General features: G+C 47.6%; 1 protein-coding gene across 1 annotated transcript in view; it reads right to left on the bottom strand.

Annotated features, from left to right (window-relative positions):
• ABCA2 (ATP binding cassette subfamily A member 2) overlaps positions 1-16,250 on the bottom strand; it is a 693,258-nt gene that overhangs the window by 374,692 nt on the left and 302,316 nt on the right. The window contains exon 7 of the mRNA XM_078642051.1: positions 14,614-14,796. Coding sequence (XP_078498177.1) covers positions 14,614-14,796 — 183 coding nt within the window. The remainder of the gene's footprint in view (positions 1-14,613; positions 14,797-16,250) is intronic.

Raw genomic sequence — 16,250 nt, 5'->3', positions numbered from 1 at the left:
TACGACCTTCAGGGGCAGGCAAACTAAGTTCACCATAGAGAGAAAGAGGTCACCTTTGGGTATGCATGTATTAAATGGGCAAACGTGGGCAGGTAGTGAAGAAAACACGACAAGGACCAGGACGAAACTAAAAAGGTACAAAATTGACAAAGTACGTCCAGGACATGGAGTGAGGAACTCTCTCTCGACAGCCAGCTAAGCAGAGCATCCCAGTTCTATTCACCCTCCTTACCAGTGTCCTGGACAGACCTGGCACAAGACAGTCTTAGGTGGTGAATTAGCTAGGTACCTTCACAGGTAGACGCCTCATTAAGATTGAGCTACATCATGAAGAACCAAAGGTCACTTTTACAGCACTGGGAAACTCCTCACCTGACACGCAAGTGTAGGCCAATGTCCTCAATGCCTGGCCAACACACCACCATCGTATTCAACCTTTGACCAAAAAGATGGCTGAAGGATTACGGCCAAAGCAGTTAGTTTGTGAATCTCCAGTCCAAAACAAATGTAAACACCCGCTTAAAAGCCACCCATAACTTCACGCCTGAAATTAAACTTGTGTGAGCAGTTCAAGCTTCTATTTTGCGTGGTCTCCTGCTATGTACCTTCTACACAGCAGTACACCTACACACACACACATACATACACACACACACACACACACACACACACACACACACACACACACACACACACACACCCACCCATCTCCACCCCACACTCACTTCTAATCCCTTAGCAAATTGGCTCAAGTCAGCAACCACCTCTCCTTCAGCCACTCCCCCGGACTACACTGGGCCGACCACAGATGCATCCACTTCACCTTCAAAAAGAATACATCACACCACCGTACGCAACAAATCCCCCTTAGATGCTGGAGCAAAATCACCACAGACCAGCTCCTCTCATCACTAAGCCAGAACCTGCCAGCAGATACCGCTGACACCAACGACGCAGCCCACAACCTCACACAGTGGATCACCAACTGCGCCAACAACCTCGCTCCACTGAAGAACCCCCCAGGCAAGACCAGCAACAGGAAAACCTCATGGTTCACAGACGCCCTCAAAGACTCAAAGAAATCCTGCCGAACCCTCGAAAAAACCTGGCGCCACGAACGGACAACAGAAAACCTGACAGCCCTCAAGAATGCCACCCGCGAACACCACCAGCTGATCCGCACCACCAAAAGGGCATTGTTCAAAGAGCGGCTAGACAACAATACCCACAACAGCAGGGAACTCTTCAGCATCGTCAAAGAGCTCTCCAACCCCAGCGCCAGCAACAACGACCTCACCCCATCGCAAGACCTCTGCAACTCCCTCGCCACGTTCTTCCACCGCAAGATCGCAGATATACACGACAGCTTCGGACCTCAGACGCCGCCTCCAGACACCGAAGCATCGACCCCTACCACCACCCTCAGTGCCTGGACCCCATCAGCACGGAAGACACCACCCACGTCATGAACACCATCCACTCTGGCTCCCCCTCTGACCCTTGCTCCCATCATATCGTCAACAAAGCCGCCATCATCATCGCACCCCACCTCCGGAACATCATAAACAACTCCCTCACGTCAGCCACCTTCCCTGAGAGCTGGAAGCATGCAGAAATCAACGCCCTTCTGAAGAAACCCACAGCGGACCCCAAAGATTTCAAGAACTTCCGCCCCATCTCTCTCCTTCCCTTCCCGGCTAAAGTCATCAACTGCTTTCCTCAAGGCAAACAACTCGCTCGACCCGTCCCAGTCCGGATTTCGAGCCAACCACAGCACCGAGACCGCCCTCATCACAGCCGACGACATCAGGACCCTGATGGACAACGGAGAAACAATCGCCCTCATCCTCCTAGACCTCTCGGCAGCCTTTGACACCGTATGCCACCACACCCCAACAACCCGCCTCCTCAAACTTGGGATCCAAGGGAAGGCCCTGGACTGGATCACCTCGTTCCTCTCTGACAGAACCCAGAGAGTCCGCCTCCCTCCCTTCCACTCAGCGGCCACCGAGATCATCTGCGGAGTACCCCAAGGATCCTCGCTCAGCCCTACCCTCTTCAATATCTACATGAGCCCCCTCACCGCCATTGCACGCAAACACAACATCAACATCATCTCCTACGCCGACGACACCCAACTGATACACTCCCTCACCAAAGACCCAGACACCGCCAAAACCAACCTCCAGGAAGGAATGAAAGACGTCGCAGAATGGATGACGCTCAGTCGCCTGAAGCTGAACTCAGACAGAACGGTGGTCCTCATCCTCGGACAATCCCCATCTGCCTGGGACGACTCCTGGTGGCCCACAGCACTGGGTTCCGCGCCAACACCCACGGACCACGCACTCAACCTGGGATTCATCCTGGACTCCTCCCTCACGATGACCAAGCAAGTCAACGCCGCCTCGTTACCCAGCGCATGCTCCGAAAAATCTTCCGATGGATCTCCACCGAAACCAGAAAAACCTTCACCCAGGCCCTCGTCACCAGCCGACTGGACAACGGAAACGCCCTATACGCAGGAACCACAGCCAAACTTCAGACACAACTTCAACGTATACAGAACGCCTCCGCACGACTCATCCTCGACATCCCTCGCCACAGCCACATATCCGCCCACCTGAGAAACCTGCACTGGCTCCCCGTCTGCAAGAGGATCACGTTCAGGCTCCTCACCCACGCACACAAAGCGCTACACGACAAGGGCCCCGAATACCTCAACAACCGCCTCTCGTTCTACATCCCCACCCGCCAGCTCCACTCCGCCAGCCTCGCCCTCGCCACCGTCCCACGAATTAGCAGAACCACCACCGGAGGAAGATCCTTCTACCTGGCAGCCAAAACATGGAACTTCCTCCCCGCGCACCTACGACTGACCCAGGACCATCTCACCTTCAGAAAACACCTCAAGACCTGGCTATTCGAGCAGTAGCGACACCCCCCCCCCCCTTCAGCGCCTTGAGACCCTCACGGGTGAGTAGCGCGCTCTATAAATGTAATGATTGATTGATTGATTGAAGTCCTAAACTTTATTTATCTCGAACGCTCTCCCAAATATCTCTGCCAATGCACTTCATAGGTGATACCCATGACCCCTTCCTATTTCAGTTAGGATCCTGCACAGGACTCTAGAGCTTTACACATTTGTAAATGTAGGCAGTGGCCGTGAACATGCAAAAACTGAGCAACAGCTGAGGCATGGCAGTATCAGGCTGCGAAACTACTCAACACCTTTCAGTTTCTAGCAGTCCAGGTGGATTATAGAGGCTCATAGAGGAAAACAAAAAGAAATAATAAAAAGGGAAAACAAGCATTTACAATGCAATAGGTCTCGCATCAATTAAGTTTGAGCTATTGGCATTGCTAAATATTGCAACACCAATTGCAACAAAAGTCTATAAATTGTAGGCCAAAAAAATGTGTGTATATTTGGTAGTGTGTGTGCCTGGTGGAAGTGTGCATTGCCGGCTGGTGGTGTGTGTGCTTGGTGGAAGCGTGCACTGACGGCTGATGGTGTGTGTGCTTGGTGGAAGCGTGCACTGACAGATGATGGTGTGTGTGCCTGGTGAAAGCGTGCACGGACGGCTGGTGGTGTGTGTCTGATGAATGCGTGCACTGACGGCTGGTGGTGTGTGTGTGTGCCTGGTGAAAGTGGAAACTGACGGCTGGTGGTGTGTGTGTGTGTGTGTGTGTGTGTGTGTGCGTGCCTGGTGAAAACGTGCACTGACGTCTGGTGGTGTGTGCCTGGTGGAAGTGTGCACTGCCGGCTGGTGGTGTGTGTGCTTGTTGGAAGCGTGCACTGACGGCTGATGGTTTGTGTGCCTGGTGAAAGCGTGTACTAATGGCTGGTGAGGTTTGTGTCCGGTGAAAGCGTGCACTGAAGGCTGGTGGTGTTTGTGCCCGGTGAAGGCGTGCACTGATGACTGATGGTGTCTGTGCTTGGTGAAAGTGTGCACTGACGGTTGGTTCTGTGTGTGGTTTTGGTCGTGTGGTGTTGTATGTGTGGTTGTGTGTGTGTGTGTTTGTGGTTGTGTGTGTGTGTGTTTGTGGTTGTGTGTGTGTGTTTGTGGTTGTGTGTGTGTGTTTGTGGTTGTGTGTGTGTGTGTTTGTGGTTGTGTGTGTGTGTGTTTGTGGTTGTGTGTGTGTGTGTTTGTGGTTGTGTTTGCGGTTGTGTGTGTTGTGTGTGTTGTGTTTGTGGTTGTGTGTGTTGTGTTTGTGGTTGTGTGTGTGTGTGTGTGTTTGTGGTTGTGTTTGTGGATGTGTTTGTGGATGTGTTTGTGGTTGTGTGTGTTGTGGTTATGTGTGTGTGTTGTGGTTATGTGTGTGGTTGTGTGTATGTCTGTGGTTGTGTGTGTCTGTGGTTGTGTGTGTGTTTGTGTGTGTGTGGTTGTGTGTGTGTGGTTGTGTGTGTGTGGTTGTGTGTGTGTGGTTGTGTGGTTGTGTGGTTGTGTGTGGTTGTGTGTGTGTGTTTGTGTGTGTGTGTGTGTGTGTGTGTGGTTGTGTGTGTGTGTGTGTGTGTTTGTGTGTGTGTGTGTGTTTGTGTGTGTGTGTGTGTGTGTGTGGTTGTGTGTGGTTGTGTGTGGTTGTGTGTGTGGTTGTGTGTGGCTGAGAGACCTGCACTGGCTCCCGGTCAACAAGAGGATAACCTTCAAGCTCCTCACCCACGCACACAAGGCACTCCACAACATCGGACCAACGTACCTCAACAGAGGACTCAGATTCTACACCCCCACCCGCCAGCTCTGCTCCGCCGACCTCGCCCTCGCTACAGTCCTCAGCTTCCGAAGAGCGACTTCAGGCGGCAGATCATTCTCCCACCTCGCCGCCAAGACCTGGAACACCCTCCCCAACCACCTACGGCAGACCCAAGACCTGCTGACCTTCAGAAAACTCCTCAAGACCTGGCTTTTCGAGCAGTAGCAGCAATCCCCATCCCAGCGCCTTGAGACCCTCACGGGTGAGTAGTGCGCTTTACAAATGATATGATTGATTGATTGGTTGTGTGTGTGTGGGGCGGGTGAGGGGGCAGATAAGCGTAATGTCGTCAGCTCTGAGGAGCACACAGTTTATGCTCATATTCTGAAGCATGTGCTTCCAATCTCCCTGCTCCCCCTTGTCAGTCCGTCCAAGTTATACCTTGCACTGCTGTTAAACCTCAATAAATCCCAGGCACACTTCCACTTTGCATCCATCACCACTGGGAAAAAGCAGTGTACCAGTCAGAGGCGCAACCAGAGTCAAATTTCCGCGGTGGGGGGGTTCTAAGATAAAATTTCGGTGGGGGGGCTGAACTTCAAGCAAAAGGCAGAGTGGAGCTGCAGGGGCTCTAAGCAGGGGGTGAGAGGGACATCAAAGCCTCATTAATAAGCAAAAGGTCTTTTAAAGACCTGTGAAGTACTCGGGTGCGGCTGTGTGTGTGCCCGGTAAGCTGTCCCATCCGGCGCTGCCACACACGACGGGGGGGGGGGCTGAAGCCCTTTGAGTCCAATGGGCGTTGCGCGCCTGGTACCAGTACATTGATTAATTGGCTGGCTGAGGGAGACCCTCCTGTGAAATCTAAAGCATTTAAGAAAATAACCCTCATGTTAGCTCTTAAAGTGACCCTCACATTATATCCTCAAATGACCTTCACCTGAGATAATAAAGTGACCCTCCGGTGAGACAAGAGAGTTAGCATCTTGAGATCCAAGGGTGAATATACCTGAGACGCCAAAAGAAGCCGCTGTGACATGTCCAGGAGCCACCTAAATTACCCAACTGTATTTACAAAAACTACCGAAATGTGAGAAAAAATATGCAAAATTGGTCATGTGCGAGACCCCGACATGCCACCCCTACGCTAGACGATTACAAAAGTATGCACATGTCTATTTCTGAGCTTTTAAACTCTCCCGACATAGATATAGTGGTCTAACTAGAACATTATATCTAGGACCACTGGGATTATGTGGCTGTGATGGACCAAAGTATGCAGCTAAATTATATGGCAAGAAAAGGCTAATTATGCGGCATAATGCTACACATTTTGTTATATTACTTAACTATTTTGTCTTTTTTACTCACAGTAACACCATCTGGTAAAAGGTCTTCCACTGCGCTTGAACTCATCGTCAAGCTTTAGTGAGGCTTTAGTGAGCTAGAAGCATGCAGCGCTAGGAGAAAGCAGCTGTGTGCAGAGCGAGGCGCTACGGGAGATAGCTGTACAGAGAAGGAGAAGAGACGCCTTGTGCGCAGAGCCATCAGGAAGGAAACGAGGACTCGTGGCATCACCTTACAGTACACTCTACGTTTAATGCCGTCCACATCAGCAGAGCAGAGGCCTGTAGAGAGGTCCTGGCAGGCTCGGCTCCCTGAATACTGGAGGGTTGGGGGTGGGGGGTGGGAATGCCTGGCTCTGGCTCAGCCTGAGGTCCTGTTAGCACCTCGAGCCCATGACGAGCTGAGCCTCCATGTGGCATTGCCTGCCCCTCTCCCCTTACCCCAGGATGCGGTGTAATGGCCAGACCTGCTGACTTTAGAACTGGGAATCTGGTTCGAGTCACGGAGTCGCTCGACATCCTATAGTTCTGTACGAATAAGCTAATATTCCCGGGACAATAAAAATGAATGTGACCTTGTGTAAGGCAATTGGAATGAATGACGCCCCTTAACAGGAGACACGCCCATCCAATACCTGGCCTCTCTGAAGAGAGCACGCAGCGATGGTCAGCTATGTGCGAGTGTGTGAAGAGGTGCACAGCGCTGAAGGAGGTTACATTGAGTTGAGAGGGGGTGAAGGGTGAAATAACTTGCAATACCACCTACCATCGTCCTGCCCCAACAGCCCCACATAATGCCTTAATTTGAAAAAATGTGAGGGACAGTACAGCAGCAAAAAGAGGATTGAAAGGATAACGCCAGCAGCGTGGGTAATGTAATAAATGGAGTGGCTTAAATAACGTGCAAAAAAAAACAAATGTGTGCTTACCTTAGTGTGCTGCCCCACTTGTATTTTGGCTGTTTCTGTCATTGCATCCAGATATATGATACAACGAGTAGCAGCATACTGACAATAAGTCGGGTCTATTGGCTTTGTCAGTGGTTGTTAGTTGCATAAGATAAATAAGCAGCAACGATGGCTTGGGCTATAGTTTGCGGCAGGGTTGGGTATAAAAAATAAATAAATAAATAAGCGATGCGCGCTCTGTGCTGGGGGAGGGCCATTAAAGGAAGGGGGCGGAGAGAAGCCTGTGAGAACTCGCACTGAAAGTTCAAAGAAAAGCGGAGATCAAAGGAAGGGTGGGAGGGACATTGGCGAGCGAGCTATGGGGGGTGAGGGGGTGTGCAGCCTGGTGAGCTGAATGAGTGTGGCAGCAGAGGCGAAGCACGCGCGCACGAAGTGTCTGGTGGCAAATGAAAGCGGTGCACAATGCGCGTGGTTGTGCTCACATGCACTGTACCCAATCGCATTTTAGAAGCACTTTTCAAAGCCCTTACTTTATATCTCGCAAGCATTGCTAACGCAAGCCTCAGCGAGACCTCAAAAGGAGCAACATCTCCCTTACATCACAGATGCCCATTCTATGCCTTTCACACCGCTCCCAAGTAGCCCAGGAATATTTGCTGCTGAACCTCCCAGGTGATCTCATGCAATTCTTGTGCCATACATCACCCCGCAGCACCTGTGCTGACAAAGCACCCTGCCACCCAGTGGGGTGATGACGCAGAAGCAGTCACAGGTCTGCCACGCTGCAGAATCCTCCTCTCCAGATGCAGCAGGATTGCTGAATTTGACTATGTATATTATGTCCCATTTGGGACCCCCAGCATCTCCTCCCTGCAGGTGTACTAGAACAAAGTCATACTGCCAAATGTGCAAATGCTGACTAAGCGCCTACCCGCAAATGATACAGGAATCGTCTGTGAATGGACAAGAAGCATTCTAGCCATAAGCGAACAGAAAAATGTTTCCTCCTGCAAACATGTGAAATTCTTTCCTTACCCTAATCAAAACCTTAAGTTGCAATAGGGCTGGGCAGAACTCTGTGTGTAGCTCAAGTACGTGCTTTGAGTAGATTCTCTCCGAGTTCATCGTTTGCAGCCATCCGATATTACCCTGGAGCAGTCTCGTCTACAAATGACAGTGGGGCCAAGATCATTTGATGACATAGCACATCAGAGCCTGGCGAGTCCGTGGGCAGGCATGTTGGGACCACAACGCTTTCTGGCACATTTGATCACTGGTTGTGCCTGCTCTGGCTGGGTGTTGCCCCCCAATCTCAGTCGTCTTTACAGGTAGCCTAGCTTGGCCTTAGCTCAGACAACTTGGAAGCCCAGTTCTGGTCGTTTTCCTAGATAGGGGTGAGAGAGGGTTGGTTACCTTCACAGTAAACCCACAGGTGATGTAACATCATTCAGCCATCGATCCAGAGAAGGATACTTGCTTTCATAAGGGGAGGAAATTCCAGATTTCTTGAGAGCAGAAACATGCTTGATGAAATTTCACGAGCTCCTATAGGCAATTCTCTTCGATCAATAACGCAGCTTGCAAGCTGGCATGGTGGCACAAGCGCTTGGATGTTTTATCTGGTTGGAACGCAATATAAACCCAAATATTACAAACCTATAGAACACTGCAGGGGCTTGCTTGCCTAACTTGCTATGAACAACGAGTCAAAAATGCACTATCAATATGTCCCTAAAACATTGGCGGCGCGGACAGAGGTGGCTCAAATTTCTTTATGGATCTATATGAATCCCACGTCAGAGTCCCGTGGACGAAGGTCTGGGTGGGCCCCATCGCCCAAGAAGGACTCTTAGGTTTCAGACTAGGTGTTATTGATATCCCCATAAAGGTAGATTGACACACATGACAGCTTCCTGTACTGAATTGTGGAGGGCAATGCCATCCAGGTGTGTCAAAATCCACTGATAGACATAGTTGAAGGTAAAAGGGTAACAAAAATGATGGCCCCCTCCCCCCATAACATGTGATGAGGGGGCCGTGAGTCTCCCATATCTCCGATATTTTATGGTCTTGGGCTTAGTGGGGACAACTGAAGGGTTGGTGTCATGGGGGCATTTTTACAGGGAAGCAAACACCCTACACTGGACCCAAAGACGAAACCGGCACATTGGTGAAACCTACAAAAGATGCCCCACGTCTTGTCCTCCTCTTTGGGATATGCCCGTCCAGGTAGGTCTAGCGTCACTTGGATGGGGATAAGGACATCAAGGGCTACCATAAAAACACAGATCCATCCTCGTCCGCAAGCCACAGATTTGAATCCCGGCAGGTGTAACTCCATCTTTCTTCATTCTAAAATTATTACATTCGGTACCATCAAATTGGGATAATACCAGCACCCATTATGTAGAACACTGCAAACCAGAAAAAGTGTAGTGGTATATGCGATACGAAGGACATGTTACCCACTGTGCATCTCTATTTTTCAACTCTTCCACTTATCATCCACAGCTGCAAAACAGTCCAAGTTATCTGTAAGACATTCACACATTCAAGCTTTTAGTCAACAGGACTTAGCATGCTGGGACTCGAAGGCCTATACGAAACTACAAGCATCAGAAGGCAAAGAGCAGCTGCCTCAACCCCTTGAATGGTCATGACGAGCTCAGCTCGTCATGAGCCACGGTGCTCGTGTGCTCAAGACTAGCTCAGCTCGTCATGACCGTTCGAACGCTCGCACGCTGGGCAAATTCCCCTACTGTGCGAGCGTTCTATGAAAACGGGTGTTGAGCACACAACCTGAGCACGACCTGAGCAAACGAGCTGAGCTCGTCATGAGCACCAGGGCGCTGCGCGCGCCCCCCCCCCCCCCCACACCCCAGCACCGCGGGGGAATATGCCCCGCACGGAAGGGGTTAAAGTTAAGTTGATGGAGGTGTTACACAACTCGGATGGGGTATGGAGGGTGCTAGGTTGAGGCACGCATATCAATGTTTGACGCATCTAAAACGCCAATGCCACCATTAAAACAGGTAGGCTTGACAAGGTATCCAAAGTCAATGTCACTGGTTTATGCACTCTAATAACAGGTCGCCCACCAAATCGCTCAAAAGCACAAGTAGTGTCAGTATTTAGATAATCTGAAAATTAATTCTAAAAGTGATACTGCAAAGTCAGAGTCCATGGCTATGGATCTACTCGCTCATCCTCTAAAGCTTCCCCTTTCTGTTCAGAGATAATCCCCGGTCAGGTAAAGCTCTTGAATCCACTATTTGGGAGCTGGGTGCCTCCAGGATTTTAGGTGTAGGGAAGCATCACAGGACCGGTTCAGGATTTCTCTAATCTCTGGAGCTGCCAGCAGCAATCTTAAAAGGGCCCCTGGTTCAGTCTTGGCACCCTGGACTCTACAGCAGGATGCGGGATCCCACTAGAGGGCACGGGTCCCAGACAGAAGAGTAAATGCTCCAGAGAGGTGGTGGCAGTGGTGGAGAACAAGTGGTGTCTACGACTCTAGTTTTCCCTCCAAAAATGTACAGCTGTGGGAAGAAGTCCCTTTAGTCAGTTAGAGTATTTGGCCAAACCTAGGACACCTACTACAAATACATTATAGCCCTATGGCAAGGGTGGGCTTGGGTGATTTGGTTTTCGTTGTGGTACCTCCCTTAAGGAATCCAATATTTAAGCTATGGGGGTGATAATATATGGACGAGAATAAACATCCATGCAATCGGCCCAGTGTATGTTTTTGCAAATTTTGCTATAGCGCGCTGCACTGAAAGGTATGTGAGCACGGTATGGAGATCTGGAATTGCATATGCATTTACAAAAAACAATTACTTTTGACAGAAACAAGGAAGGGAGAGAAGAATATCTGTTCCCCAAACAAACACCTGCCTTTGGATACCACAGATTACTTTGAGGATTTTGACACATGCCATCAGTGATGGGCTCATGTGTAAAAATTCCCCATTTCTCTCTCACTCTCCCAATAACTCTCAAAGGCCCAATAACTGAAGCAGAGATGCAATGAGAGGTACTGTCTAATTCTTGGGAAGTGGCTTCCCGCGACTAAAGATGGACTCAGTCCAAAGAAACTGAGCTCAAGACATGAGGGACTTTGAGCTGAGCACTCTGCCAAAAGGCTCGGTTTGCAACTCTAAGAATAACTTACAAGGTTCACTGACCTTTATGAATGGCTTTCCTTTCAATACCCGGATGTTGTGGACTAAACAAAGACAGTCTTGCTGGGTTTCGGAAAACAGCCGATCCAACAGTGGCATGATGATACCTTAGAATAACATCAGTTTTTAATTGCATGAACATCTCTTCACTCACCAATACCCTGTGCAAATGTAAAAAATAATTGATGATTTTTGCCACTTTCACAAATTATGTGTGTGACATAATGGGAACAGAGGCTTTGTTTAAATTTATTTTTCTTGGCTGGGGGACCCATATTGGATACCACCAGGCCATGTCCACCGCGATCCACCAGGACAAATTCCAGAGGACCAAGTACCAGCTCTCCAGCCCTCTTCTAGCCAAGATAGGCTTAATTGTGGGTTTTGGTGTGAGGGGAGTGTGCAGGTGTGGCATTTTGCACTTCCTGCCTCAAAGCCAGGCCTTGAAATGAGTGCAAATTATCCCCCTCCACCAATCCTCAACTGCCCTTCAGTGAACCTCTCCAGCACATTCCAGGCTGGCGAAGGAAGGCAGAGTGCAAAGGTGAGCTCTGTTGTCCTTTCCCATTCAAATGTGCAGGGGACACAGCCTGGTGTGACAGATTGCTGTACAGGCTGCTCAGGTAATTTTGTGTCTGATGCTATACTACCGTGAGACAGAAAAAAATATTTTTCAATGTTTTGTCACCCTCGATGTAGGATTTTACTCAACCCTCCAGTCCAAAACACTTGCTATTCAGGTTGCTCCTACACCACCCAGCCTGTAGTGACCCCTTGTTTGCCCATACTCCTGGTGGTGGGACCCACTGCTCCGATGCGTTTTCCTGTTGCTGACACACAGACAGACACAGACAAGAAGCACAGACAGACAAGACACACATATATACATACATTGTCTAATAAGAGCACCATTTTGTTGTTGCCCTGTCTGGTGGGGTAAACTCTCACATTACCATGCCGCCCTTCAACATCTAGTCCCCTGTGTTCAGGTGATTTAGCTTGGATTGTAATCTGGAGCGCAAACTCCTTGGTGGGTGCCATTTAAAGGTCACAAACCGCTCTATATGCATATTCAGTTGTTCCTCCCAATATAGGACAAAGGATGATGAGTCACATTTTACCTCTAGGTGTCTCCATTGAAATGATTTGTTTTAAACTGTTTCCACCTTAAATATTGTGAAGTCTTATTATCAACGCTACATGATGGTCATGTGGGGTCTCCTCTCTTTCGCATCCGATGCCCAGTGCTCTTCCCAGGTGTCCTGTTCCATCCCTCTTATGGTAAACTGTATCCAACAGGTGAGACCAACAAGCTCACTTAATGCCACCATAATTGGAAAGAACCCTATTCTCTTTCTCCCCTGGAGGATCCTTTATTCAGCACAGATGTGTCCAACACCCAAAGTCAGGGCACCCATAATCTTGAGATCTGACGCCCCCACAGAAAAAAACATTCCAGGATGGCCTGTCTCCTGTGGTGTTTCAAACAAATTCTAGTCTTCCTCAACAATATTTTGTAGTACCGATTGGCAGGTGTAGAAATGCTTTGTGCAAATGTTTGCAGAACTAAGGGCTTTTGGAAAACCATTAAATCACGTTGGCCTCTGACAACTGACATCCTAACGAGAGCCTTCTTACTTAGGTGCCAAAACCAAGAAATGACGTCATAAATATGGAAGCTAAGTCTACGAGTCTTAGAGTGATTGAAATAAGATCCTAAGTGGTAAATCATTAGAATTGCATACATTAGGTGAAATTATTCATCAGCATTTTCATTCGGTGTCTTAGCTGCGACACCTGATAGTAGAATCTTTGTAGAAAAATGATAATGGTTATGATGCCTCTCTGCTGGAGTCACAGAAAAATGTTGTGTGGCAAACCTATATGATTTAATAAGTCGTAGAATGGTACAATTGGTCTAACCAAGTTATTAATGTATATTAGAATTATGTCATATGCCGAGATGTCAAAATCATAACCGAGTCAGAAAAGGACATCATTGTAGTAAAGTAACCACACATGAGCTCACTGGTAGAGTCCTTGGAATGGTGCCCCAGTTATGACACTTTGGTAGGATCCTGGAACGATGCGATGGTTAAGAGGCGTAATGAGTAGACTCTCAGATCAAGTACACGAGGAGATTTTGGTATTGATGTTATGGTTATGAGAAAGCACTGGTGCATTTTTTAGACGCGTCCTGATTATGAGATCTTACTAATCCGTCTCAATGAAGAAAGGACAGGTTTGTTCCCTCACTAGATCAACTTTCACACAAAGCCACAGTCCGGCCGTGTCTATTGTGTAGATTAGATTGTGCCACAATGATAAATCAGGGGTACAGCAATAGAATAAGGTCTCTCTTTATTATGATACAACATAAATTCATGATCACATCCATGGACTCTATCTAACACCACACGGTATAGCGATAAACTTGTCACACAAATTGCTGAGTCACAGAATGTTGTCATGTCATGCCGGCTCATTACCACAACAATGCAAGAAAGAAGCCAGTGATGGAGTCTCATATGAGTGGCAAGGTTGAGAGACTTCAGTGGTGGTATCAAGTGACATAAGTGCAGTGATAGAACAATGGCAGTTAAGAAATTACATCAGTTTTGACAATGAGATGTCCCTCCCCTTAATGAGTGAAATTTCCTTTCCACTAGCTAAGCTACACACCGCGGAACCAACTTACATTGGAAGGACCTTGTGTGGAATGCTTAATATGGGACCACTTCTTGCAGCTATCTTCCAGGACGAACATCGCATACACAGACCTCGCCCTTTCTTGGGGATAGGAGCTTACCATAGAATAGTAAGTAGTTGCAGGTGTTTGTGCAAAGAGGTTGAGGTAGATGAACTAAACCTTACAACAGAGTTGCCTTTCTCCATGAATTTAACAAAGTTGGCATGATTGCATATCCATGTCTAAATGACTTGAGCTCTTTTACTCTGTATCACAGTTCAGTCAAGAATCTGTACATTGCTAGAGGGGTCACTGTCCTAGGACCATGTTCCTTAGGATGATGAAATCATGTAGAAATTGATACGAGAAAAACCTCAACAATGAAAAACCTACAAATATAAATCGCAGTGAACGCAAACATTTTTTGGTTGTTATAAGAGAAATGCTAACCTCAGAAAGTATATATTTGATATTAATTAGAAAGCAAACAGGCTTTATAATATAGCAGTAAACGTTTTAAAAGGGTCTGCAGAAGCTAGTGTAAGACATGGGATTACAGTAAGAGTAGGCGGTGGAGTAAGGGTTACAGTTAGTTTTAAGTTGCAGTTTAAACTTATAGTGTTAATGATAAGATTAAGGTTAGAGGAAATTTCGTAATTTAGGATTATGTTGTAGCAATTTTGTTTTTTTAAAGTCTGTACAGCTTCAATTAAAATATTACTGTAAGGAATGATTTCTGGAGGCATTCCCGCGTGTAGGCGTACTTTATTCCGACATAGATCCATAGCCCTTACCTCAAATTCGGTTACCAAGGATTGAGGATCGTACTGGTGAGATGACTCAGCAGGACCAGCCAGACCCACGGCCTGGGACAGTAGGTGCATCAAGGCCTGGCGGTGAGTGAGGGTTTTGGGGTCATTCAGCGCATTATGGATCAAACCCTTCTCCAAATTCTTCCAACCGCCAAGAAGGTGCTCCTATAATGAGAAATAGAGGAAGATGACAAAGTGCGGCCTGCAAAGTGAACCATACATCACCATGGGTCCAGGTTGGTTGTTGCTATGTAAAGATTGACAGATTACACTTCTTCTTTATCTATTTCTGTGCGAGGACTTCGTTAAAGATCATTACTCCAGAAATTAGGTGGCTTCGGTTCAAGAACCCTAAAAAGGGACTCTTGAACAGAATGAAGCAAGTACTCCATTAAACATGGCAGTCAAACCATGTCAATCTAAGTCAGAATTCACCCTTTCTCTTAGGAAATGTCAAACCTATAAACTGCAAGGTCATTAAGCATTTACAGACAGGATGGCAAGGTAGAAATTGACTCCTATGCAGGAAGGCAGACAACACGTGTGATCACAGCTTGACACACAAGCAAAAGCAGCACCACACACTGACTAATTCAGAATCTTCATGGATATTGGGTAACATTTTCCCACTGTATTCTGCGAATCAGCTCCACTGCGGTGAAGTCTGTCCATCCTCCCACCTACATGTGAGCCCTTGCCTACGGACTTTTAAAGAATAAAATGAGGTGTATGGAATGCCTGCATTATTCTCAGCCAGGAGTAATTACTCTGGGTCACATTCCCATCAATGTTATTTTTGCTCGCTCACTGGGTCCATACAGAGCGGTACCGACCATATGCAAATAAGTCTTAGCCCTACCCCAAAACGAAAACAAGACTACCTAAACTACTAATCTATACAACTTCTGTACCAGAACACAGGCCATTTTAAACATGTTTCTGCCTTTCTGGACACCATCAGTGAGGCGCAGCCGAATCATATGACGGAGCAAGAGCCATACATCGCACCTATGGGCATACCACTAAAAAAATGAGGATCTGTGATGAACTGACAGTAATAAGCACGCTTTCAAAAAAAATCAAGGCTCTCCATCTATCCATTTTTGTTTTCTTATAAACAGAGTAAACACAGCTTGTTAGACAGCAATGTCATCGGATTACACCCTAATTGCTAATTCTTACTTAAAATGCCATTTAGGTCAAGGTACCAGGTCTATTGGTAATTATGAGTACAATTAAGTGAATTAGTGGCTAGAATGAATGCCTTCACATCACTGCCATTTGCACTGCAGTATGCTATTATACACTGTAAAACCGATTGCTAATGGAAATTAATTTACAGAAATGTTAAGAATTATTTTGCTATCACTTGACAAAGTTTAGTTAAGGATGCACAGACCTGACCGGTCAGCATTGCGCATGTGAGTGACTCACTTTCTGCTGATAAAGGTGAGCCCCACATATAATAAACACAAGACCAGGTAATGCTCAAAGAAGCATGCATCTTGGCACACACACATGGGAAGTCAGCCTAGGGAATGCCAGACTGAGTCGTGCTAATACTGCAATACAAGCTGGCGATCAGCCTCGAATGCAAGGAATGTCAGCCTGGCACACAC

The sequence above is a fragment of the Lissotriton helveticus genome, chromosome 5_1, assembly GCF_964261635.1.
Source record: "Lissotriton helveticus chromosome 5_1, aLisHel1.1, whole genome shotgun sequence".
Lineage (NCBI taxonomy): Eukaryota > Metazoa > Chordata > Amphibia > Caudata > Salamandridae > Lissotriton > Lissotriton helveticus.
Note: the sequence above shows the minus strand (reverse complement) of the source record. Positions and strands in the feature narration are given on the sequence as shown.